The 24,362-nt window shown below is 45.1% G+C and overlaps 1 protein-coding gene across 3 annotated transcripts in view; it reads right to left on the reverse strand.

Annotated features, from left to right (window-relative positions):
• CSMD1 (CUB and Sushi multiple domains 1) overlaps nucleotides 1–24,362 on the reverse strand; it is a 2,016,427-nt gene that overhangs the window by 175,876 nt on the left and 1,816,189 nt on the right. For all 3 annotated transcript variants that reach the window (XM_045056760.1, XM_045056761.1, XM_045056762.1), the window contains 4 exons: nucleotides 20,146–20,264; nucleotides 15,971–16,040; nucleotides 9,854–9,970; nucleotides 665–874 (listed from right to left, as the gene is read on the reverse strand). In XM_045056760.1, the coding sequence (XP_044912695.1) occupies nucleotides 665–874; nucleotides 9,854–9,970; nucleotides 15,971–16,040; nucleotides 20,146–20,264 (516 nt within the window). The remainder of the gene's footprint in view (nucleotides 1–664; nucleotides 875–9,853; nucleotides 9,971–15,970; nucleotides 16,041–20,145; nucleotides 20,265–24,362) is intronic.

A 24,362-nucleotide genomic window follows, 5' to 3' on the forward strand; every position in this document is an offset into this window, starting at 1 on the left:
TGATTTAATTAAGATTTTTAAAAACGAAAAGCCCTTGTGTTGACATTTCCAGCTTCGTAGGATTTAACGATAACCAAGAAACGCCAGCTAAATCGTCTGGTAGGAAATGAAAACTCTGAACTTTTTCTCTTGTCAAAAATGGTTGGATGAGGCTTGATTCAAACTTGTCTTCAAGTCTCGCGTTCAGAGAGTTTAAAAACGGAGTTGGTTCACTGGATTTTCTTCCTGGCATAACTGGAAGTGACTCGACTGATACCTTCAGCCATTATTTTCGAGCTCTGACAACAGCTGGTGCAGGAGACACGCCTCCAGCCCCGCTGCCGCTGTGACTGGATTCGCCGGCACGTCCGGAGGGGACGTGACGCCCCGGCGGCCAGAGGACCGTGACAGATGGGGAGGTGTGCGTGACGCGGGGCCAGCTGCTCAGGAGTGTGATGGGGGTCGCAGCAGGGCATGACTGGTGGGGAGACCTGAGGACAGTGCGGTGGCCCCCATCCCCGTTGACGCCTCTGCCCGCGTCTACGCCGTGTGAGCAGCCCCGGGTCCGTTACCAGTCAGGGAACCAGTGGTTCCAGCTCTGCACCTCTGTAACCCGTCGGGGAGGATGCTATTTCCATTCAGTTTAAGTGAAAGAGATAAATCTGGGTTTTTGCTGATTCCTTACCTTGGTAAGTGAGTTTAAACCCTTGCCGGTTCTGGGAATGGTCGCTGTAAAAGTGGATGAGCGTTTCATGTGTCGTACTGAGCAGGGAGGAGGGGGGTTCTGTGCCACTGAACTGCCCGATCATGGGGCTGCCGTGGTGGGGTCCGTTCTGAATTTCAAGGTAGTCGTGATTAGCTTCGGTAGAAAAATTCAGAAATTGAATATGTGCACCTGTGAAAAAATAGGCAAAATTAGTGAGAGTTAACATCAAAATGCGTAAGGGCAACATGTGTCAAAAGTGATTAAAATGACATCAGTGTCCCCACGCACGATCCTCCGGGAGGCAGAACAAGGCAGTCACAGTGGCAGAGCACACATTTTGGGCGACAACACACGTTGGTTCAATGTCACCTGTGCCACCTACTGGCTGTATGACCTTTGTCCACGTAATTAATGGCTCTCAGTCCGCATCTTTGTCAATACAATTACTAGCATTACATCACAGAAATATACAGGCATAATGCTTGGAGTATGACTGGTACTCACAAGGACGGCAATGAATTGTATGTATGTTGGATCATCCATAAGCTAATTTGCAACTTTATCAAGAAAGATGCCGAAATGGGTCTAAAAAAAGTGCAACAGCCTTTCAAAGTGGCTTTCAAATGGATGGTCAAACCACGACACAAGAGACTGGCTAGTTTAGCAGGTGATTATTTCAGTTGCATTATGCACACAAAGCCAATGACTGATTTTTGCAAAAAACCCAATCTAAAACCCCACCGTCCCTTCCACACTTCAATCTCATACCCTGGCACGGTTCACACACCAAAAGAGTGTCCAAGTGACCACTGTCACTGGGATCCTATTGGTCTATGTACCAGATAAGAGGTCGATGATAATTTAGAAGAAAATAAAAATCAGAATGATTTAGACTGATTTGCTATGACTTTGTGCCATTTTTGAAAATCTAGTTGACTCCGATGCTGATACATTTTAAGCCACTTAAATAGTTTCTATAGAACTCCAAAGGCATCTGTGTTCACATAAATCCATGTAATTAATTTAGGTGTATAAAGCCTACACTGAGAATTCCAATAGCCATTACAGATTATTCTCCCAACACGTCAGAAAAGCTTTATTTTGTGTTATGGCTCATCTGCTCTTGATAGAGAAGAGCTTTATTGTTGCTTGTCATCTCCTATAGTGACCCATGTTTTCTAGGTTTGGAAAAGTAAAGATAATACTTTCACGGGTGGCCTCACGTAGTGTTAAGTGCAGAGAAAATTTCAAGCAAACATATCTACTCGGGTATTGATGGGAAATACAGTTATCGAAAGCAGAAGTCAGTGAAAAAAAGCATGAGAGAAGTTCAAGCCAAGGAGGAGAGAGAGATACAGGCACTCAGTAAATATAGTCTTCCAAGAAACACAGTGTCATCTACCACGGAGGAAACCGTGAGGAGGCACAGAACGTCACAGCCCCCTCTGTTTGGACGGAAGTGCGAGGCCAATTATCAAGCTGAAGCTGGACGTTACCAAGCGACATTTTTCTCACAGTTACCCAGCAAAGTCCTTACTGGTATCACCATAACGTGACTCAGAGATATTAGGTGTTATGTCCAGTGCAGCACAGGACAAGCAGAGTTAGATTTACACCCACGTCTCACGGGCAAAGAGCTCGCTTTCCTGGTTTAGAAAACGTGCTGTATGAGAACGAACAATCTCAGAAACCTGGAGATACTCCAGTTCTCACTGGGCAAGATTGGATTAAATTTGTTCAACCTTGGCTGCCAGAGGAAGGAAGGAATAGAATGTGGGAAACTTCAGGAGTGCCCAGCTGGCTTCATCAGGAGAGGTGACTCTCGGATCTGAGTCATGAGTTCAAGCCCCACATTGGGTGTAGAGATTACTGGAAAAAAAAAAAAAACTAAAAAAAAATATAGGATACTTCAGAAAGGGGCTGAGGAAGCAAAAGGCAGGAGAAAAATCCTGTCTAAGGGGAAGAGCTTTAACCCGTCAACCAAGTCTTAGGACCATTTTAGAACAAGTAATGAAATCCAGGTGTCAGACTCTGAATCTATAAACTAGCAGCACACGAGCCACCAGGGAAGGATGATCCCAGTCTGTCTTTGGCTTGGCTATCCCTAGGTCACGTCCATACAGGAGTACAGAGCAACGCCTTCAATGTAAAGCATTTTTGTAAATAGTTCAAAATGTCAAATATTTCTCTTTGTTGAAGAACCATCAATGAAGTGTTAATTTTTTTTCTAAATGTTAGCAAATATGCTGGTTCAAAGAAATTTAGCAGCAGGAAGAGAAAAGAGGGATTGAGAGAGATGGAAAGAGAGAGAAGGATGGACAGAAGGAGAGAAGGAAGGAAGAAAAGAGAGATGGAGAGAGGGAAGGACTAGGGGCTCCCTTAGTCCCTTAACTCCCAACTATTCCCTCAACATTATTGTGGCAGCTGAGCTCCTGGCCACTTAGCAAGGTACACATCAGTACTGGATTGTCCCTCACCCAGTGTTGAGTTAGAAACACAGTCTTCTTTTGCATCATGGCCCATGGATCTGACCAAAAAGGGTTTTGATACTAATAATGAAACTGTTCTAACGGAGCCTTTTTCTGAGTGCACACATGCCAAAGTCAGGGCCACTGACCGCTGTGGTCTGCAAAGGCTTATGAACACCCAACACACTGGTCACCATGAAGATGAATGCAAACAACTGCTGAATCGCTGACATTTTATTTATGTCCCAAGGTATGTACAACAAGGTATGTCCCATGTACAACATGGGAAAGTAGGGCAAGACAAGACACTTGCAGAACGCACTCGCGATTTGGGTATCAAATCAAACAGCAGGGAAACGGCTTAAAATACGCTCGTTTCAGATGTTCATATGCAGACTTCAGATGCATTTATCCGGAGATACGTTTTGAAATTCATAGAATGACACAGTCAAGGAAGAAATGAAAGCCAGCAAGCAGATCAAGGGGGAATAAAAGTTAAAGATGGCCAATATCTCCAAGTGAAGGCAACAGTAGAGGTGGCCTTTTACGGACTTGGAATTAAACTTGAAATGGAACAGAATTATGGCAATTATGGTCTTATGAAAAAAATTAGCATTTTAATCAGGATAAAGTATCCAGCCACATATCAAACCTCTTAACGCACATCAGGAGATGGGACAGAACAGAGCCCAGTTCTAATCTGGTTTAAAATGGAATTACTTAGCTATCTAATTTTCAGTGACTTGTGTCCGATTTGACATCATAAAGCCAAAATGAAGGGATTGGAATAAGCATAGCCTAGCTATCCTTTCATTATCTCATGAAATGCTGGCAAAAATGTGTTATTACAACAAGAAAAATCAATCTGAATGTCCATTTGGTGGAATTTACGGAGCACCTTATTGTTGTGCTCTGAGTATCGTTCACACTGAAAATTAAGTGTCAGGAAAAGTCACCTGCACAAAGAACGTTTGACTTTGGATTTGACAAAACTTTAAAAAGTAATGTGACCCTGACTTCTGAGTGAAACCTTCATATTTTTTTTTTTTTTGGATGATAGACCTTGTGAATATTAAGTGCTCTATTTACTATCTTCTGTGCATAATAAATGCATGGCAAGAGTGACTCTTCTGAAAGTATCCTTTATAGCCTGCCTACAGACGCCTCTAGATGGTCAAAGACATGGTCATTTTGGACAGCGTGGCCTGCAAAGCTGGTGCAGTGGTTTTTAAACAGAAAAGGCAGCGACAAAGGAAAAAAAAATCACGGTTGTATTTTTGTTGACTGTGCGTTTAGAAAATTTCAAGAAAGTAGAGACAGAAATTCTGTGTCGATGGGGCTTGTGCCACAGCAACCCAAAATATCAACCGAAATCCGTGACAAGGAAAGAAAACAGGGTAAAAATCATTAGGGCATTTGGTTTTGTAACTAAAAGCGGCTAACGGCCAAATAATGCCCTGCTCCATATCGGGCATCTGCATTAATCAGAGCAGCCCCATGAGATGATGTTTTATTATGTTTATTTTAAAGATAAGGAAATGAGGTTCAAGAACACTGTTGGTAACCTGGGCACATTCACAACCCCAGTGACTGATGGAACTAAGCTTTCTAGTCAACCCAACTCGGAGCCCCCAGACGTGAGCACTCACCATACTCACTGCCCACCCACCCCTCCGCGCAAAGTCCCTCCAGCACTTGGAGAGAAGAGCTGTGTTCTCTCCCTGAGACTGGATGCAGGAGACTGTTGTCACCGGGACAAATAACAGCAACGTGAGACAAAGGTGGTTTTCACATGTTGCCGAAGCAACTAATCATTTTGCCTGTTTAATTAAACTATCGATTGATCCACAGGCATTGGAAAGAAATGACAGAATCAAAAGAATTATTTGACTAAGCTGGCAGCTGCTTAACTAATGGATCGGATAATCCCTCTCAGCTGGTCCTGGGCAATCCAGTGGTAGGGAAGGATTCAAAGCACCCCAGTAAAATCCTCCCTGAACGAAATTCATCAAGAAAGGCAACGATACCACGTTCCGCCTCCGTGGACTATCCCTGTGGCTGCAGGAACTGGGTTCATCTGTGTTTACCGGCAGCACAGCCACGAATGCCCCAAGCAACCCACCACCAGAACTGAAAATCGAGACCACAGGAATGTACACGCAGATATTTGAGATTGCGTTTAAAGAAATGAGAGAACTTTAAAAGTATGGAAATAGAACTTATTTTAAAGAAAAGTCTGTAATAACGGTAGCAATTCCTTTTTTTTTTTGTAATTCATGTTAAAGTTTTGGTTTATCATACGGTTTCATACGAAATAATATTCTATCTCTACTCCACGGTGTCAAAACCTCTGGATTTCTACACTTTTGGGTAAAGCAATTTATACTGAAAATAAAATGTATAAGAATCTTATGAAAAAAACATTTGTGCATTTCTCATCTTATTTCAGTTACAAGTGGTCTTCCCTAAATTGAAGAAATGCTTCCCCAAACCTGTGACTCCCTCATCTGAAATACCCAAAGTGCTAGATAAAAACCCTGCTGAGTACTCTTCCTGGTGTGGCCAGCGGGGCTGAGACAGGGCACCAAGGGGCAAGCCGCAGGAAGTTCACTGCCACAACGTGACTCCCACCTGGGATTCTCACGCGCAGCAAAATTTCAGAACCCCTGGGCTTAGCAATCATTCTCCTTGGCATTTAATGTTCCAAGTTTAAGTACACATTCACAATAAATCTGACCGTATCGTTGGGTCTTATGCAAGCAAGTTTCCCAAGGTGCCCTCTTCTTGATGAACTTCCCAGTGACCCTACAACCTCTATTGTTTAGACTGGTTTCCCAAACCTCGGACAGAGAAAGGGCTAGGAGTAGACCACCACCCCCCACCCCCAATGCACACGCAGAGGCAGTCCCTGTGGCAGGAGATCTGGGACAGGAGCAGGCGTGAGCAGTGACAGCAACACGCCCAGTGCATGTTCACTTGGAAGAGCTGGTAAGTCTACCACACTTGATGTAAATTACCCATCACGTTGTCCTTCCAAGGAGGAAATATCTCTTACTATGATCTTCCAACTTGGTTGCCAAGATCATCTTAACAGCAGAAGTTTTCCAGGTAAAACATCTATTGTGTCATCCATAGAAACATGTCATCCCAATCTCCCTCTTTGTCCCACTGGGAAAATAGTAGCTGTGTCCTGGGTGGTAATTACAGGAGATGTTCCAGAACGATCCTAAGATTTTGGTGTTGATAGGACACAATGTGGGAGATTAAGGGGGAGAAATGAAGGGCGCCTCATGGTTTAGTCGGTTAAGCATCCGACTCTTGACTTTGACTTGGGTCATGATCTCATGGTTTGTGGGACTGAGCCCCGGTTCTGCTGACAGTATGGAGGCTGCTTGGGATTCTCTCTCTCCCTCTCTCTCTGACCCTCCTCCACAAGTGCATTCTCTCTCTCTCTAAAATAGATAAATCAACATTTTAAAAAAGGGAGAGATGATCATGAAGGGATAGGATAGTCATCTTTGCTATGTTCCTATCTGTTTTTTTAAATAAGAAACTTCCAGAGTGTTTAACACAAAATTTCACTTTCCTGAGTTTCAGACCCACACTTGCTATCTCAAAATTTCCAAGCTAGTGATCTGATGTTTGCCTATGACTTGGGAGATCCTGGGAGGAATTACGGCTAAGGTAAGACTGAGGGAAAGTAAAGTTCCAGGGAAGGGTCATGCTGTAGATACAGACAGGGAATGAAACAGAAGAATCCACTCTGGAATAAACCGAGTAAAGGGAAAGAAGAAAGTGATGAATTTGAATTTGAATGGAGTCCGTGACACCTTCAGATGCCCCAGATGAAAATATGTCACACGCAGCTGAAAACGCGGATCTCAAATGCGTGCTTTTGACCACAGGAGAGGCGGTGTTTTGAGCCATGTTATTACAAGGGAGAACCGGCAGAGATAAAAGACCAGAAAGAGATAAAATTAACTTACTTAAGAGTTTCAAAACTCTCCCATGGAGTTGAAAACTAGGCTGTAAAGTTTTCTCAACATCAGCAAAAAGTGCGGTCATTTTGTAGGCCTCAGAAGGCATTCCTAGCCGGGATGGAAAAATCCCTGTCCGGGGACCTACCACCACTTAGACGCCTTTCCTCTAAATTTGTAACTTCATTTTTAGAAGGATATTTATAGATTTTAAAATGTATCTCCGGCAAACCCGGTGCATTACATTTAATCTGTAATTTACAGTTGATTCTTGAACAACACGGTTTGAACTGTGTGGGTCCACTTCTGGGCTGCTTTTTTACAGTACGGGACCCTAAGTGTGTTCTCTCTTCCTTAAGATTTTCTCAATGATATTTTCCTTTCTCTAGCTCACCTTATGGTAAGAATATAGTATATACTACAAAATATAACGTACACCATACGCACTCATGTCATCGATAGACTTCTAGTCAATGGTAACGTTACTATTAACTAAGAATTTTGTGGAATCAGGTCATAGTGGATTTTCAACTATGCAGGGTCAGTGCCCCTGACCTCCAGGTTAGTCAAGAGTCAACTGCATCCTGAGGCATAATTACATCATTCTAAAAACCTAGGGCTAATGATATTATCTTATATGTATTTAGGATTTGAGCCACAAGGTTTCTTTTCGCCTTTCCTTCAAGATACTTTCAAACCCCAGAATTACGCAGTACCAAATATTTAAAAACATAATTTATTTTAATTATAACATCTGATAAATCTTTTTTCCCACTTTGGTCTTTCTTCAAATAAATATTTTCTTTGGGCTCATAGATCATGATCACAAAGTCAGACAACTTGACTGACATTTCCCCCTGAATTATTATCTTTCACGCTGGTTTACGCACGGACAACGTAAGGAAAAACGCCAAACAATAACTTTTTCAATCACAGAATGGTCAAATTGGGAAAATAAGTTAATACAATATTTATACCCCTTCAGGAATAATATATTTCTAATGAGATTTGAAAGCAAAGTGGGAAATACTTGGAATAATAATAAAAAAAAAAAACAGCCGACTTCTTCGTTGGCTGCTGTTGCCTTTTCTGACCCGCCAAGCCCGGTGCTAAACTCCTCCTGGGTTGTTTTAGCGAGTCCTCACCTGAACCCTCTGCGGCTCTGTCGGTTTTTCCCATGAGACAGGCACACCTCCCATCTTGGTAGAGCGTGCGACACCCGACTCAGACTGCGGGGGCCCGCGTTTCTCTGAATCTCTGCGTTTAACCAGTGTGGTCATTCGCCTGATGAGCCCGTGACCCTGAAGGGCCTGAGGACCCTGCTGGAATGGCCTGGGTCAGGTGTATGTTTGATCCCACCTCCACCGCCTGACTCAAAGATTGTACGAACCCTGTCTTCAGATCCCTATGCTAGGAAAACAGGCCGGCCTTTTGAGAGTAACTGAGCTAATACTGGTTAAGCACCAGGCAGATGTATTTCCCTATGTTCAGAGAATTTATGGTCTAAGAAACAAAGCCAAACTAAAAACCTGGAAGAAACAGCCTCTGTAACCTTTGGTGGTCTCTCCCCTTCCTTGTCCCATTCGACCTCTGCTGGCCCCTTAGGGACCTCAGCGGACAGGAAGCTCCCATGAGTTCTCCCCAGGGGGAGCGCCTTTCCACGCTCCCCTCCCTCCCTGGTGGAACACTCGGGGTCGGTCCACAGGGTGACTGTGCTCGCACGCCTGACCGATGCCCACTGGGCCCTCCTGCCCGGGGTTCCTCCTGGCTCCTCTCTGCTGAGCAGGGGGACCCTTCCTTGCTCCGTGTTCTACATCACTGCTGCTGCGTCCATCCCGCACACAGGTTTTTCAGCCAAAGCTCTGAAAACCTAATAAAAAAACATGATCTAGGGCAGCGACTTCCACTTGGGCTTAAGTTCATTCATCATCCAACTAACATTTCACGTAGATGTCCTCAATCACTGTGCACGAGGACACTCAGTAAGGACCTGACCTGGTACACCTATCAGTGTGTGCTCTGGAGAAAAATTACAGGTGGGGAAAACCCAAATTAACGAACTCAACCATGAAGGAAATCATGGCGCAGACAAGGAAAGGCATGGCGGGGAATCAAAATTTCACAAAGACCGTGCGTTTCTGGAAAAGGCCGTAATGAGATTTTACTGTACATAACAATTAATGTCATGAATTATTTAAGGTGGCCATCCTGAAAGTTCATAACTAAATCTTATAAAAAGCCATTTTCATAAACCGAAATCAATGCAATACATAATTACAAAAACTTATGGAACAGTAATAAAATGTGTCGCAACCTGAAAAAGCCTTACAAATTGTTCCAAAGAAACAACCACCATTATTAAATTCCAGAAATAGATTCTAAAAGGTGGTATTATGAATAAAGAGAGGGATAATTGAATTAGGGATGCTACATATACCTCGTGTGCCTACTATATCATCATCCATCTAATTTAATTTGCCTTGAAAAGAGCTGCATGGCTGAATTGATTTTTTAATAACTTTCTGTTCTTGAAGTTATTCTGCCAAAGCTTTATTTAAATCTGTAAGCCACTTTCAATTAAAGACAGTTATGTCAACAGAATGAGGCACATTTTTTTTTCCTTCAGCTGAATTCTTTCCAAGATAGAAATGACAAAGTTGAAATTACAGGAATTAAATAATAATAATAATAATAATAATAATAAAAAAACAACTTTCACTTACCATAGCCAACAGGTAGCTGGATTTTCCAGGTGCAATCCAGGTTGTTGGGGTACGCGCCCGGAAACCCTGGGCTCAAGATCACTCCCCCCATGCTGCTCAGTGTCCCTCCACAGGTTGCTGCAAAGTGGACAAGGGTACTTAGTGCTGGGGGTCGTGGCTTTCTAGCAAGGGGATTTAATTCCAGCTGCTCTATGGGATCGTGCTAGGTAAGAGCAAGTCTGCAGAAGTGGATTCACCCTCAATCACAGCACACACACGGTGCGATGCGCTTCAGTTACCCTCGGGTCTGGTCCTTCCTCTCGGGCGTCAACTATTTAAGAACAAAGACGGTTTTTCCAAATGGATCTGTTTCTGGTACGTGGAGACTCAGGAAAGGCGACTAAATGTCAAGTGCCGTGCAATTTCATGCATGTTAGTCCCGATGGCTTCCAGGTTACAGGCCCCTATTCATTGAGTGGTAGCATTAGTTACTCTCTATTCATTGATACCTACGTGCTACCCAACAGGCTGAGTAAACACACTGCAGAACTTAATTCTCATACAACCCTAAAAAGTTCGTGTTATTAACCATTTTACAGATAAGGAAACCAAGCCTGAAGAGATGAAAAGTTTGCCTAACGACGCGACCAGAATACTATGCCAGCTCTGTCTGGTTCTAGGGCCGATGTTTCAACCAGCATACGTTTCCTTTGGGATTCTTTTCTGTTTTGGGGTGCAGCTCACTAAACCCACTTTCTCCCCAGGAAACCTCACATCCATCGTCATGACGGGGTGTTAACGTAAGCTCCCACATCTGGCCGGACTTCTGTCACTCACATTTTATGCTACTGTAGCTGAGGTTTGGCTATAAAGAAACAACTGATTTCATAACACACTTGTCAAATAATATGTGTGTAAGCAGATGAAATTCGAATCCCTGACCATTTGTGACCTATTAAAATGGCAACTTCTTATATCTGGAAGTCGTAATGCAAACGCTGTCACTTCTTCCAGGAAGTCACATTAAAAAGCTTTATTGCTGTTCTAACAGTGTTCTCATTAGGCAAAATAGTTTGTGGAAGGCCTTCTTTCAGAGAGCTCTCAGGACCTGTGTGGAATATTTTTTTTTTGCTTTTTTAATCACCAACATAGAAAAATGTTATGTGTCGAGGATACAGTTGATAGGAGGAAAAATCTAAAGTCTTAAAAAATCCAGTCCAGTAAGTATGGTGATCGCCCAAGCTAGGGAATCGTGATCTGGATTTCAACATTGTATAAGTTATTAATGAAACAGGTTTTAAAAAAAATTAAGTAATGCAGTTTTGTGGGACGAATGAATAATTCCAGCAAAACCCTGAATGTGAACTTTGTTGTTGTTTAGAGCAGAACCTGTCAAGGTGACCTCTTTGTGGGAGAACCAAGTATGTGAAAATCTAGCTGCTGGGATGCATTTGACCCACGAGTCTATCAGTTCTGGTGAAGGCATGTTGGTGGATCTGAATGGCATCCCTAAATATGCTGAGCAGTGATCTCCCTTCCCTGGGGCTCTCATCTTGCAATGAAAGTATGTATGTCCAACCACAGGGAAAACAGACACGGAAATGCTGTATCAATGACAGCAACACTGAGACAAATGTGAAGTAAAGGTGACATTTTTAAATAGACCCTTTTGATTTTGAACACAGGTTTTACGAAAAGAAGATTGGGAATTAGAAAATATAAATATCTATGTATGTCTTTTTTTAAAATTCTTTAATATTTATTTATTTGTTTGTTTGTTTGTTTATTTATTTTGAGAGAGAGAGAGAGAGAGAGTGAGAGACAGACTGTGAGTGGGAGAGGGGCAGGAAGAGAGGGAGAGAGAGAATCCGTAGCAGGCTCTGAGCTGTCAGCACAGAGCCCGAGGCGGGGCTCGAGCTCATGGACCGAGAGATCCTGAACTGACTGAGGCACCCAGGCGCCCCTCCATGTACGTCTTCGATTGAGGACTGGGAGAGTCTCACATGAATAGCTGACCCAGCACTTGGATGGTGGACGTCATCACCAATAGTCATCATCAACAGTTTACCAAACAAACTTTGTTTATCATGGGCCAACGATCAGGGTTGTGAAGACAGAGACAAGGGGGCCTGGATATTGGGTAGATCTCCTTTCAAACATACAGTGGTAACCTGATTCCTTGAGTATTTAGTTACCATTACATGTAATCCTCATTTCGTTTACCTAAAAATATGAAAACCATTGACTAGGCATGCAAACAGAGCTCCCAAAAGATGAGCGTCAATCTTCTTTCCTTTGTGATGTTTTCAAACTCCACCAATGGACTTGTCTTACTTTATACTTGTCCACTGTTACAATTGCTGAAGCCTCCGCCTTCTTCCCAGGGCTTACTGGTCCACTACCATTGGTAGACTGACTTCCTGCCTCCTGCCGGAGACACTCCCTCCACACCTGACCCTCTCTTATAGTTAAGCAGCCTATGCAGGCAGTTACTGGCAAATATGGTATCTCCAAAGGTCAAGGTGTTTATTGGAATAAAGTAGCTGGGGACCTGACATCTTACTGGGTTTATTTATTTTCTTCTGTGCAGATTCCTGACTTTTTGGTAACCATATGTGGAACTTTAATCCAGGGCACAGGCCGTGCCCTGCCGGAGAGACCCCACGGTGTAGAGAATACCAGCTCAGAGGCAGGGCCCTGGCAAACGGCGTGGCCAGTCTGGGGCTTGCTGTCATGTTCAAAGTGGTTAATATTGGTTGAGCTCTGAGAGTGGTGCTTGACACTCAGTAACCTGTAGAGAAGTGTTTTGATATAAATTGTTTTCATTAGTACTTTGAAATTTGCAAGAGCTAATAAATAAAATATTATCTCTCTATGGATTTCTAGTCTTAAAATCCCCCAGTTTGGATTAATCAGAAGCCATTAGCTAAAAAAAAAAAAAAAAAAAAGAAAAGAAAAAACAAAAAAACAAAAAACAACCTTCCGCTCTCTCAGATCAGACTTTGAGACTTACTGTGGCTTGTTTGTGAGTCTTCCAACAAAAAACCTTTCTCTAGAGCTTGTAAACAAACAGTTAGGAGCCAGCAGGTGTTATGGAAGCTGATGTTAGCTTCGACATTTGCTAATATAGGAGACGTGCTAATGCTAAGTCGAAGATAAAAATCAATTATACTTGACGAATATAGGTTAACTATATGAATAAAACATGCCCTCACATAACACTGGGTGCCATGGCACGTCATTTGGTTGAATCCCTGTTGTGAGCTGATTTCATTTCAAAGTTAAAAATGTTTCAGTCCCCAGGTTTAAGGGAAGGTTCTTCATTTACAAATAAATAGGAAGATGGATGTTCTGAAGGTAGGAGGCAGGGAGGGAGGAGGCGGTCCCCCGAAGGTGGTACCCCTGTTACTGTTTGTCCCTTCCAGGTCGCTCCTGGGATGTCAAATCTCTACAGAAAGTGTCAACGTTTTAGGTGACGTGCTAATCTAGACATTTATTTTTACCAAGAAATCACAGGTAAAAAGGTATTGGTCACCAGGGAACGTTTTCACTTTTAAGCGAACATGCTTCGATGAATGTTAACAGGACAGCCACTGGTTCCCGCACGAGACCATCATAAAGGCCGCGGTTCTGTTGTAAAGGTTTGGTTCCGTTTTATCTTCCTCTATGCACAGTTCCATCTGTGTCCCATTCTAGGTGATTAAGTTGTGTATTACTAAAAACCATTTAATACCTAGGATTTGCGTGAGAGGTCGGAAAACCAGGCTTGCAGAGGAACACGTAACAGAGCGTAACTCTCTTGCGTTACCCGTGGGTGCCGGAAAAACGCACTAAGCGACCACAGTCCTCGGCGAATGGATCGTGAACAATGTGTGACCAGCTCAGAGGACACTTTTAAGGATGTTTGTGCCCTTTAAAATCACCTGCATTCTGGGATGCCTGGGTGGCTCCCAGTTGGTTGAGTGTCAGACTCTTGGTTTCAGCTCAGGTCGTGATCTCATGGTTCCTGGGTCTGGGCCCGAGTCGGCCTCTGGGCTGGCAGTGTGGAGTCTGCTCGGGATTCTCCCCCCACCACCCACCCCTCTCTCTTTCTCATTCTGCATTACCCCTCCCCCTGCGGCTCACTCTCTCTCTCTCTCTCAAAATAAGTAAATGAACTTAAAAATCATCTGCATTCATTCAGGAAAGTTGACCACTCGCTCCTGAAATGGCACACGCAATAGGAAGGTGCTTGAAGGCAGTTCTGGAGACAAGGGGCTTCTGAGTGCCCCCCACGCAGCCTCCGTGTGCTGACACAAGAGAGGGACTCAGAACAAGGCGTCCACGATCCCAGCGATACCATTCCAGATTGTCTGACCGTCAGTCACTTACGGGTCATTCAGGAATCGGGGTTACCGAGAGCCCAGTGCGCTAACTGTACCGTGGTGAGTGACACCTGGCTCTGCCTCTAAGGTCCTTGGGACTGCAGGGAGGGCCATTCGAGTTACAGAAAGTGACAGTCCAGCTGCACAAGGAAAGGCAGAGTCACGCTCACTGTAGAAACGACTTTCTGTCACTGCTGTTTTCCAACCGGAGGGTGGGAGCCCGGACAGGGCTGGGGGGAGGGTAAGGCCAGTGAGGCAAGTCCCCCGGGTGCACACTGTAAGAAGGTGCCCGAATCCTCAAGCCATCTGTTGGTGCAACTTCAAAAGTAACGCAAACGACAGCAGCGACAACAACAACCAGAAACAAACCCTGTGATGAACAAAATACCAACATTTCAAATACCGATGGGAGGTACTCCTACCTTCCCTTGCCTTGGCCCTTGATGCGGGGCACAGGTGCAGGAGGCGGGGCTCAGGCAGGGCTTGTGCCTGGAGGCGGGAACTAGCAGGCACCCTGGGGCATCCCGGGGGGCATGCAGAGCAGGGGGGTGTGTGGGGGTGGGTGGGGGGGGGGTGGAGCTGCAGGGCCAGGAGCAAGGACTCTCGTTCCCCTGCTGTCCTAGGAGGTGCCCTGAAACCAGGGGCTGTAGGTCAGGCTCGTGTGCAGATGGCCGGCAACCACTTAGCAGGGGCCTACGAGGCACTCAAAGCCTGTGAGATCCTAAAGCCGAGGCCTCGGAAGGGAGACTCACGACTGGGGAGCATTGAGGTCGCAGGCCCACGAGGGCAAAGAACCCCGGATTTGGTGAGTGAGAAGGAAGCTGAGCTAACATCCGGGTTATTCAAGAAACGTGACGATCACGGTGTTCACCTGGGAAGGGGGTACAGGGTTTGAAGAAGGCAACAGGTGTGCAGGTCGGGCACACGGAGTCCACAGGTGAGGTCAGCACCGGACAAAGCCGTGTGGTCACCCGAGCTGTGAGTAAAGGTGTCTGAGTCAGACCTACAGCTGGTGGGCGGTGGGCGGTGGGCGGGGCTCGAGGCCTGGGCGGCAGGAACGCCACGTAGACTTTACAGAGTCAAGAGCAGCGCACATGGCCTCACACTCCAAAATGTTCCCACAGAGGAGGGAAATGGAAACCACCTGCCATTCCAGGGAACCCCTGGGACTCTCGACAACAGCTAACTGGGCCCCAGGGCACATCTTCGCCTTTAAAAGGCTGGGCTGGCATGTGCTTCCCTAAAGGGGTGGGCTGCACCCCATCCTAGGGGACACGTCTGCAGCGGCTGGGGGGGGGGGGCGCCTCTCTGTTTGTCCTATACGATACCATCCCTCCCACTTCACATCATTTATTTGGACTTCTGACTTTGTTTTCTGGAAACCTGATTTTCCTGAGGCCCCAAGGCTGACACGGAACGACGTTCAGGCTTCCAGACCTGCTGTGCTCATTCCCTCTCATAATTAATCCACTGGCCCTTCTGATACAAATGTAATTGGAGCCCGGCGCCTCGAGCCGGCGATCTCACACCTACTCCGTGCAGGCTGGTCCAAAGATGATGAAAAAGCCGAACTAGTACACCCCGTGGGAGAAGACGCCTGGGCCATTTTCCTCGCGCCTCGACCGCGTTATGGTGTTCGTGTTAAGTAACAACTGTTTCGAGAGGAGTTGCAACGTGCACCGTGTGCAGCCCCAAAGAGGAGCTCGAGGGGCTGGCCGCCGCGTTGCTGACAGCGCAGGTGCGCCGCTAGGCGGTGTCGCGGGCGCGTCCTTACCGATGCACAGGGGAGACGGGTAGTTCCAGCGGCGAACGGTTCCCGGCATACAAGAAATGTGGGAGCGGCCCTGTGGGAGACAAGGAAATGGACTTCACGTCACTGGAAACGGGGCAGGTGCGGGTCACACGCGAGAATCTCTGTCCTTCCTGGGGTTTCCTTCTCTGATCGAAGGACAAGTCAGAAATCGTGAAATGTATTCCACTAACGTTAATCAAGGAATCCCATGCTCCGAGTCAGGATGGGGGGGAAAAAATCCATAATCACTGTGTTTCCCTTCAGTAAAGACCAGAATCTTGCCCTGGCCCACCCAACACTCTGTCTGGGATGCGCTTGTTTCCCGATGCTTAGCAAGGAGGCTTGGGAAATAAACACATCCTTGGTTGTCTTTTTTGTTTTAAATCATCAGAAGTTACGGCTTTTGATCTTGGAGGCTGTAAATGATTAGGAAATGCTAGGTGATTGATTCGAAGGTGGAAGTTCAGCAGTATGCAAGCTGCTTACAAAAAGGTACCTACCTACTCACCTTTCATGCTAGGTTCACACTCCACCCACACGCCCCTTACGGTCCCACAGAGAACTGTCAGTCCCTCCTCCACCAGACGAACAGGAGGCTTCCTATTCATTCGGTTATCGGACCGCCTTGCACACCATCACATAATTGTGGCTGCAGTCAAATGAATCCTCATCACCCACGGTCTCTTTATCCTTTAAATATATGAAGTTTTGAACTTGCAGCCTTCAAGAATATCTGTCCTATTAGTTGTGTTTGAAAAATCAACCGGCTGCAGGTTAAATCCTGAGAGTTTTGTGCGAAAATCTCTCACAATAAAAGAGAAGGTAGTCAACGGGACACCTGTGTGTGCAGACTACTCGTGTTTATTTTGTTTTCCTCCCTGTGACTAGGTGGTCTTCTCTGCCACGCGTACTTTATCCTGTGAGCCTCTGTTTGCCCCACGACTGGCACAGACGCAGCTGAAAACAAATCTTTGATTCATGTTAAATAATCCCCGCCATGTCGCGAACGCATCAAACAAGCGTTTGCGTTAATGCAGTTGTCAATAACAAACCAATTCCCTGAGCTCAGAAACATTTCATACTCAATTCATCTGCCATAAAACTCATTTTCTCATACTTTCTGATATGTTAAAATGTCATTACAGCCAAAGGAGACTATATTTACTCTTAAAGAAGACATTCTGTGCAGCACATTTCCTGCTAAAGTTCATGCTGTGTGTATACTCATTTTCTGATCCATTGAATTATCTTTAATAAATTTCTTCCTGAATTACGGACAGACATAAAGTGCAAAAGCCTTTCAAGGTATTTATTGATGGCTACCAATAAAGGAGGCATTTATTACTGATCTGGGTCATATTCTGTTATTGATTCTAGCACAAAGACTTTATGTATGTAGGTATGTATGTATGCATGCATCTGTGTATGTATTATTTTGAGGAAGACAGAGTGTGAGCAGAGGAAGGGCAGAGAGAGAGGGAGAATCCCAAGCAGACTCCACACTGTCAGCACATAGCCGGATGTGGGGCTCGAACTCATGAAACTGAGACTGTGGCCTGAGTGGAAATCAAGAGCGGGACGCTTCCCCGACTGAGCCCCTCAGGCAGGCGCCCCCGGCACCGACATTCTACATTAGTGATTCCGGCTGAAATGTGTATTGTGGATCCAAAACAAGACAGGGCTCTATTATCTACTAGTTTGGAATGGGCATTTTCTTTTTTCATCTCTTCCAAGAACTCTGAAACAAGCCTGCAGAAAATGGAAACCCTAAATCCCACGAGCACTCGGGATCCCTCTCAATGTGTCACGTGATCGCACCTTTGCGCCACGCCCAGGAACCTCCCTAGGCACACACGCTCACAGACACTTGTGTGCAAACTCTCCGAGGAAGGCTGCTTTTCATGAATGATGTGCAATGTATGCACGCTGTGCTTCCAAATACGTGACTGTGCTAGAAGATTCTTGTCAACCGTTAGCAATTAAAAACAAAAAATCCAGGCTGCTTCCTTACTCCCGTGAATGACCCACAGCAGCTTGTGAGGTCAGAGCCGGAGCCTGTCTGTGATGAAGACAAGACAGCTTGGTTTGCGTTTGGAAAACAGGCTGTGCTCGGCAGACGTGTGTCCTCCAACTTATCTGCAGGCAGCACACCCTTTGGTGCATTCTAAGAAAGGCCCTTACCGAATAATCCTTTCCAGTTTCCTCTTGGAGGAAGAGGTGTCTCAGAGGTGCCGCAGAGGTGTCTCTTATAAAAGGATTCTCCAAGTGGCACCATGAACCAGTGGGAAGGAGGTGAGCATCCAGAAGCAAAGCAAGGACCGACACGTGGGGATCTGCGCTCATTTACAACGTGCGCAGAAAGAGGCATCGTGATGGCCTATCAGTATATCCTGCTGTGTCTCTCTAAATGGAACCCTTGGGGTGTGGCTCGGAATTCTTTATACTGTAACTTGTTTAAGATTTGTCTTAAAGAGGGGTGCCTGGGGGGCTCAGTCAGTTTTGCTTCTGATTCTTGATCTCGGCTCAGGCCACGATCTCACGGTTCATGGGTTCAAGCTCCACACCGGGCTCTGTGCTGACAGCTTAGAGCCTGCTTGCGATTCTCTCTCTCTCCCTCTCTCTGCCCCTCCCTCACTCGTGCTGCCGCTGTCTGTCTCTCAAAATAAAGAAATAACCTTTAAAAAAAAAGATTTGTCTTAAAGAATCAGTTCAGATAGCCTTAGCACGCTTGTTTAAAAACTTGGCTCAGTTGTGAAGGTGTAGTAAAGCTTCCTCAGTAACTCTTGTCCTGCTCTGCAAGGAAGGGTCTGCCCATCTCCTGGCAGAGTCAAAGTAATTACGGTAGTGCCCACCAAATCTGTAGGCTGTAGCTGTTCTTACTCAGGTGACTTTACACACTGGTGTTTGTTCGTCGTGACTGCAATGATGCTTTTCCCTTGCCGGGATGTGTCAGGCATCTTGCAGACATAGAAGGGTGGGTCCTCTAAACCCACCACCTGGGCTGATTCCCAAGCGTGGCCCCACCGGGGATGCCCTACCAGTTCTTCTGTTCCACCCCCTTCTCTCACCCCCGGCTCAGCTCCCACCTCCTGGTCAGTGAAAGACAGGCCTCCTGTTCCCACCCTGTGTGGGTGACCGGGAGGAACACAGGTGAGGCACCTGGGGGGCACTCCTTCTGCGCTCGGTGTTTGTGAGCTGTCGTTGTGACCCGTCTCGGCCCTGCAAAATATCTCCCTCCAACACACTCTGGAACTTGTATCATACACTGTGGTGGCCTTGTACTCTGGAACCTTGCAACTTTTTTCTGATGCTTCCTGAAGCTCATTAAATCAGTTAAAGACCAGAACTAAACATTTCCCCTTGAAATACCATGAGCTTCAATGTCGTCATAAGCATGCCGCAAAAAGTACTCTGTGACCCCAAATAACTGAAGAGCAGACACAACATCGGGCTTAACTATTTCTACCGGACTTTGTAACATACGTGCTTAGATTATTAATATTGTTGGCAGGGAGAGTCATGTCATTATGTTAAGTGACAGAGAGAAACTATTTTGTGAGTAAGCTTATTTGCAGTTAGACTAGAAAAAACAGAAAAAGTAACTAATGTTGCTACACATTAGGTTATCGATGTTTATAAAACTTTCATATAAAATTATAAAAAAGTGATAAAAAGTTGTCAATATTTCTTGAAAACGATGTCAACCTATTACTTGAGGACCTTAGTACCTGGGACAGAGTAGGTACCGAATGGGCATTTGCCCAACTGAATGTGGGACCGAGGTACAAAGCAGGACAGACACACCGCCCAAAGCAGATCCCGTCACTGGGTGGCCGGGGTCACACGTTGAAAGAGACCGTGTCAGGACTCTGTCCCTTAGAATTTTCTCTGCATACTCTTTGGGAGAACATACATTTTGAAATAACATAATCACAAAACTGAGACGCTAGGCTTTACCATTTAGAGCTACTTCCACATTCTAATTAAGATAACCAGCAGGCATGGCTTAATGTGACCACTGCGATTCCCAAACAGGGTGAGAGAAACTAGATGAGCTTCTCTGGGTACAGATCCCAGGCGCTGGTTGCCTTCCCTGAAGCTGGGCAGGGACTACGAAGTTTAACCCTCGCCATTCCCAAATCTCCGAAGGAAAGTACCTGCAAGGTATACCCCGGTTCACACTGGAAGGACAGGACGTCGTTCACCATATACCGATCACCTGTTTTGATGCCGTTGCTGGGAAGGACCGGTTCTTGACACGCAGCGAGACCCACCGCTGTGGAGACGCAAAGACAAGTGCTGAGGAGTGTAATACGAATGGCATTATGGCTCGAGTAACAGATAGGTTCTTCGGCCGCTCTCCTCCCGACGAGAAGAACGAAAGGCCTTAACTCTTTCTCCTGTGGCACTACCAAGACCACAAGCAACGTTAAATCGGTCATTAGCTAATTCTGAAGTATCAGTACGTTTCATTTACATCACGCGGCGAACCAAGCTTGTCCTCAGACAATAAAGTCTGCTACTTCTGTGTTTACTCCTACACACTCCAATTTCAACACGTACCCATTTTATTTTTTTTTTTTATTTTTTTTTATTTAAAAAAAATTTTTTTTCCACGTTTTTATTTATTTTTGGGACAGAGAGAGACAGAGCATGAACGGGGGAGGGGCAGAGAGAGAGGGAGACACAGAATCGGAAACAGGCTCCAGGCTCCGAGCCATCAGCCCAGAGCCTGACGCGGGGCTCAAACTCCCGGACCACGAGATCGTGACCTGGCTGAAGTCGGACGCTTAACCGACTGTGCCACCCAGGCGCCCCAACACGTACCCATTTTAAAAGGTCCTTTAAAATTATGTTCCTCATCATATGCCAAATCCATGACAATGGTCGCTTGCTTTGTGTTTTTCAAGCATAGATGGCAATCTTTATGAAACATTTTAAGTGTGCATCTGGGAAGTCTACCCTTCCGGAAAAACATAATATGAGAACAAATCTTCGAATATTTTAGGTTCTCTCTCGCTCTCATTTAAAGACAACAACAAAATCCTCTTGAGCAGCGTGTTCTTGGGTGAACAGGACCAATATCCACGGATCTAAGGCACGGATCAGACACGTTTCTCAATGGAATCGCCTTCAGTTAGGGCACTAACGATTTCTTTAATGCGTCATATAATACCGGCTGTCGGCCTAAAGTACAGAAAAATTAACTCTAAGTATTTAACACTGATACCGCTCCATTTAAACCCCATAGAACAAATAACAAAATATGCAGCTATGGCATCTTATAGAATAAACAATACATTGGACATGGCTGGCGCTAAGGACTCGGTGATTGCAAATACCCCTTTGTATCAATGCGGCATGTCTTCTCTCAGCCCAGTTTACACAGACTGAGGGGTTATCCAGGGTGACAGATGGGGAAGGACGTTACCGAGAGGAGCCCAGCTTAAAATTCTTCCTGTGACCTTGGACGTACACTTCAGTTCTTATTCTTGACACTAACAGGAATGAATGGGTCAGGGTTGTTACCTGGTTGGGACGGGGGACGCTTGGGAATTACGGCTGGGACAGGGAAGGTGGGGAAGCCCGCCAGTCAACCCAGAGGCAAAAATTGGTGGGAAACGGAAGAACAGGTCTATGCAGGCAGCTGTGCAAGATGAGGTTGTGTGCAGCCTGCCTCCCACCCAGGACTGTGTGCGTGTGTGTGGGCGCTGTGGCTGGGACACCTCCTCTCATCGGTGCACCTTCTGTTGTTCCATCAGGCTTCACTTAAAAACCACGAGGTCAAGGATAAAATTATTCAGAAATCCAAGATGGCTACAGAACGCACGACGTGCGTCTGGAAGCAGGAGCCGAAGTGACCCCGCATATGCTCCCTGGTGCAGCAGGCTCTGGGTCCGGGCAATGGCAACCACGCACATTGATACGGACGAATCATTGTACTGGACGCATTATATTGCTTGAATCCTCACAGACAGCTAACCGACTCCTTGTGTGTGATGTTAAGGAAAGGGCAAAGTCAAGTCAAATTAACAGGTCAAGTTTCCCAGTGCAGGTATGTAAATGCCCCATCTCTCGAGGTCGGTAACTGAATGGTCAACCGGCAGATATCAAATCCCTTCACTTCCTTGCTTTACAAAGCATGTTATGAGAGTCTGACAAGGACACACCGTGTGGGCCCCAGCTCACAGCTGCTGAGGCAGAATGACCACGTTAACACCATCCTTAAGGTTTTGTGTGCATTAAAGTTTGAGAAGCAACTAGTTTGCCTCACTTTCCCCCCAAACCTGAGATGAACTGAAGCAAAGAGAGAAGGTATCTTCATCTTTTACCACCAGTGTGATTATTCATCTGAGAAAAAACATGCTACAGAATGTGCATCAGAATTGGACACCACCGGTACATAAACTAGCTGGATGATTTCAAGCCTTGTAACACATTGATTTTATCTGGGATGAGCAGGTATGAAGTGTATCATAAAGGTTTTCTAAGTTGAAATTGATATTTCCCTAAATGGCTATATATTAAATGCCATATTAAATGGCTATATATTAAAAATGCATTGAGTAGCATTTGTTTTTAATCCATGGCACAATGTTTCAAGCCAATTGGGGCTTTTTAGGTATGACAAAATTGCTAAATATGGGAAAGTACGATCACTTAGGGCTTTTTCTTGTTTTATTGGTACAATTCTAATTTATCTCTTTCTCAACTGGAGAACATATACTGTAACTACGTTTAAATTTCACGATTTTTCCTACCACGGCCTAGAGATATCACCTACCATATGTCACTATTTTTTTTTATTTGACCCTGAAAAAGAAATACTTCAAATACCCTTGGTATAAATTTAATTACAACTTGAAATACTAAAAACCTAATTTATAGTGGCACCACATTTTCATTGTAGTATACTTTAGGTGCACACCAGGCATGTCAGAGACCAGAGAATATCAATAACCCAAAAATAAATCAAAGTAAACCAAAGACATATTTTGAAATAAAAAAAATGCAACAAGTAATTCAAAATTAAATTCCAGTTATGAAACACCAACCCTTTACATACAAGCTATAATGGGATTTTACCTGTGCACTATATTTGTTTATTATAAGTTGATTTCTATGCATTTATTATATATTTACTTATTTTCATTTCCTCCTAACTTCAATTGTGTAAATCCAATTCTTCTTAAAAAAATAAGCTGCACTTATCTGTAACTACAGGAATTATAACACATTTTCTGAATAAATCAAAAACATACAAAAATCATTTTAATCAGTATTTGATATGATGAGACACAGGAAGCAGTTATATGTAGACCTTGATATTTGAAAATATTTTTTTAATGTTTATTTATTTTTGAGACAGAGAGAGACACAGCATGAACGGGGGAGGGGCAGAGAGAGAGGGAGACACAGAATCGGAAGCAGGCTCCAGGCTCTGAGCCATCAGCCCAGAGCCCGACACGGGGCTCGAACTCATGGACCAGACCGTGAGACTGTGACCTGAGCTGAAGTCAGACGCTTAACCGACTGAGCCACACAGGCGCCCCAATATTTGAATTTTTTTTAATGTTTATTTTTGAGAGAGAGACAGAGCATGAGTGGGGGAGGGGCAGAGAGAGAGGGAGACACAGAATCCCAAGCAGGCTCCAGGCTCCCAGCTGTGAGCACAAAGCCTGATGCTGGCTTGAACTCACGATCCGTGTGATCATGACCTGAGCTGAAGTCGGACGCTTAACTGACTGCAGCCACCCAGACACTCCTACCCTGATATTTGAACTGTAGACAGAAGTATCTTCCTTGTCTTGCTTCTCTGTGTCACTAGGTGTCCCATGTATTTTAGAAGCTAACAACATGGAGATGTTTGTTACTTCTAGTAACAGTCCTAGTGATATCCTCTACATGTATTTACATGGAGATGAGTCAATAAATGATTGATAGGCTCATCCACAAGTATTTATTGAGCCACCCTGGACCGGAGCCAAGTATTTTCCATACATCATGCTTCTCTCCTAACGATGCAATGCTGGCTACCCTGGGAGTCAGTCAAGCTGAAGTGAAAACAGTAGATTTATGTTATGAGTGGGGGTTTTAATGTTTGTTTGGGTTCAGAAAACCAGCACTCTAGCAGAGGGGAGAGTTCAAGGTGCGGCAGATTCAGACCCAAAACCAGGTGGGGTTGAAGTGCAGCCCCAGACAGAAGTGTTCCAACACAGCAGAGCGGCACCAAGTCCTATGATTTACAGGATCGGGGTAAAACCCCTTAGAGACACAGCAACCCTGCACATGAGGGACCCCAAACGGGGAAACCGGACAGGAGGGAGCCAGCATCCCAGCGCCAGAAATACTGGTAACAGTGAAAAGACAACAA

This window comes from Felis catus, chromosome B1, assembly GCF_018350175.1.
Source record: "Felis catus isolate Fca126 chromosome B1, F.catus_Fca126_mat1.0, whole genome shotgun sequence".
Lineage (NCBI taxonomy): Eukaryota > Metazoa > Chordata > Mammalia > Carnivora > Felidae > Felis > Felis catus.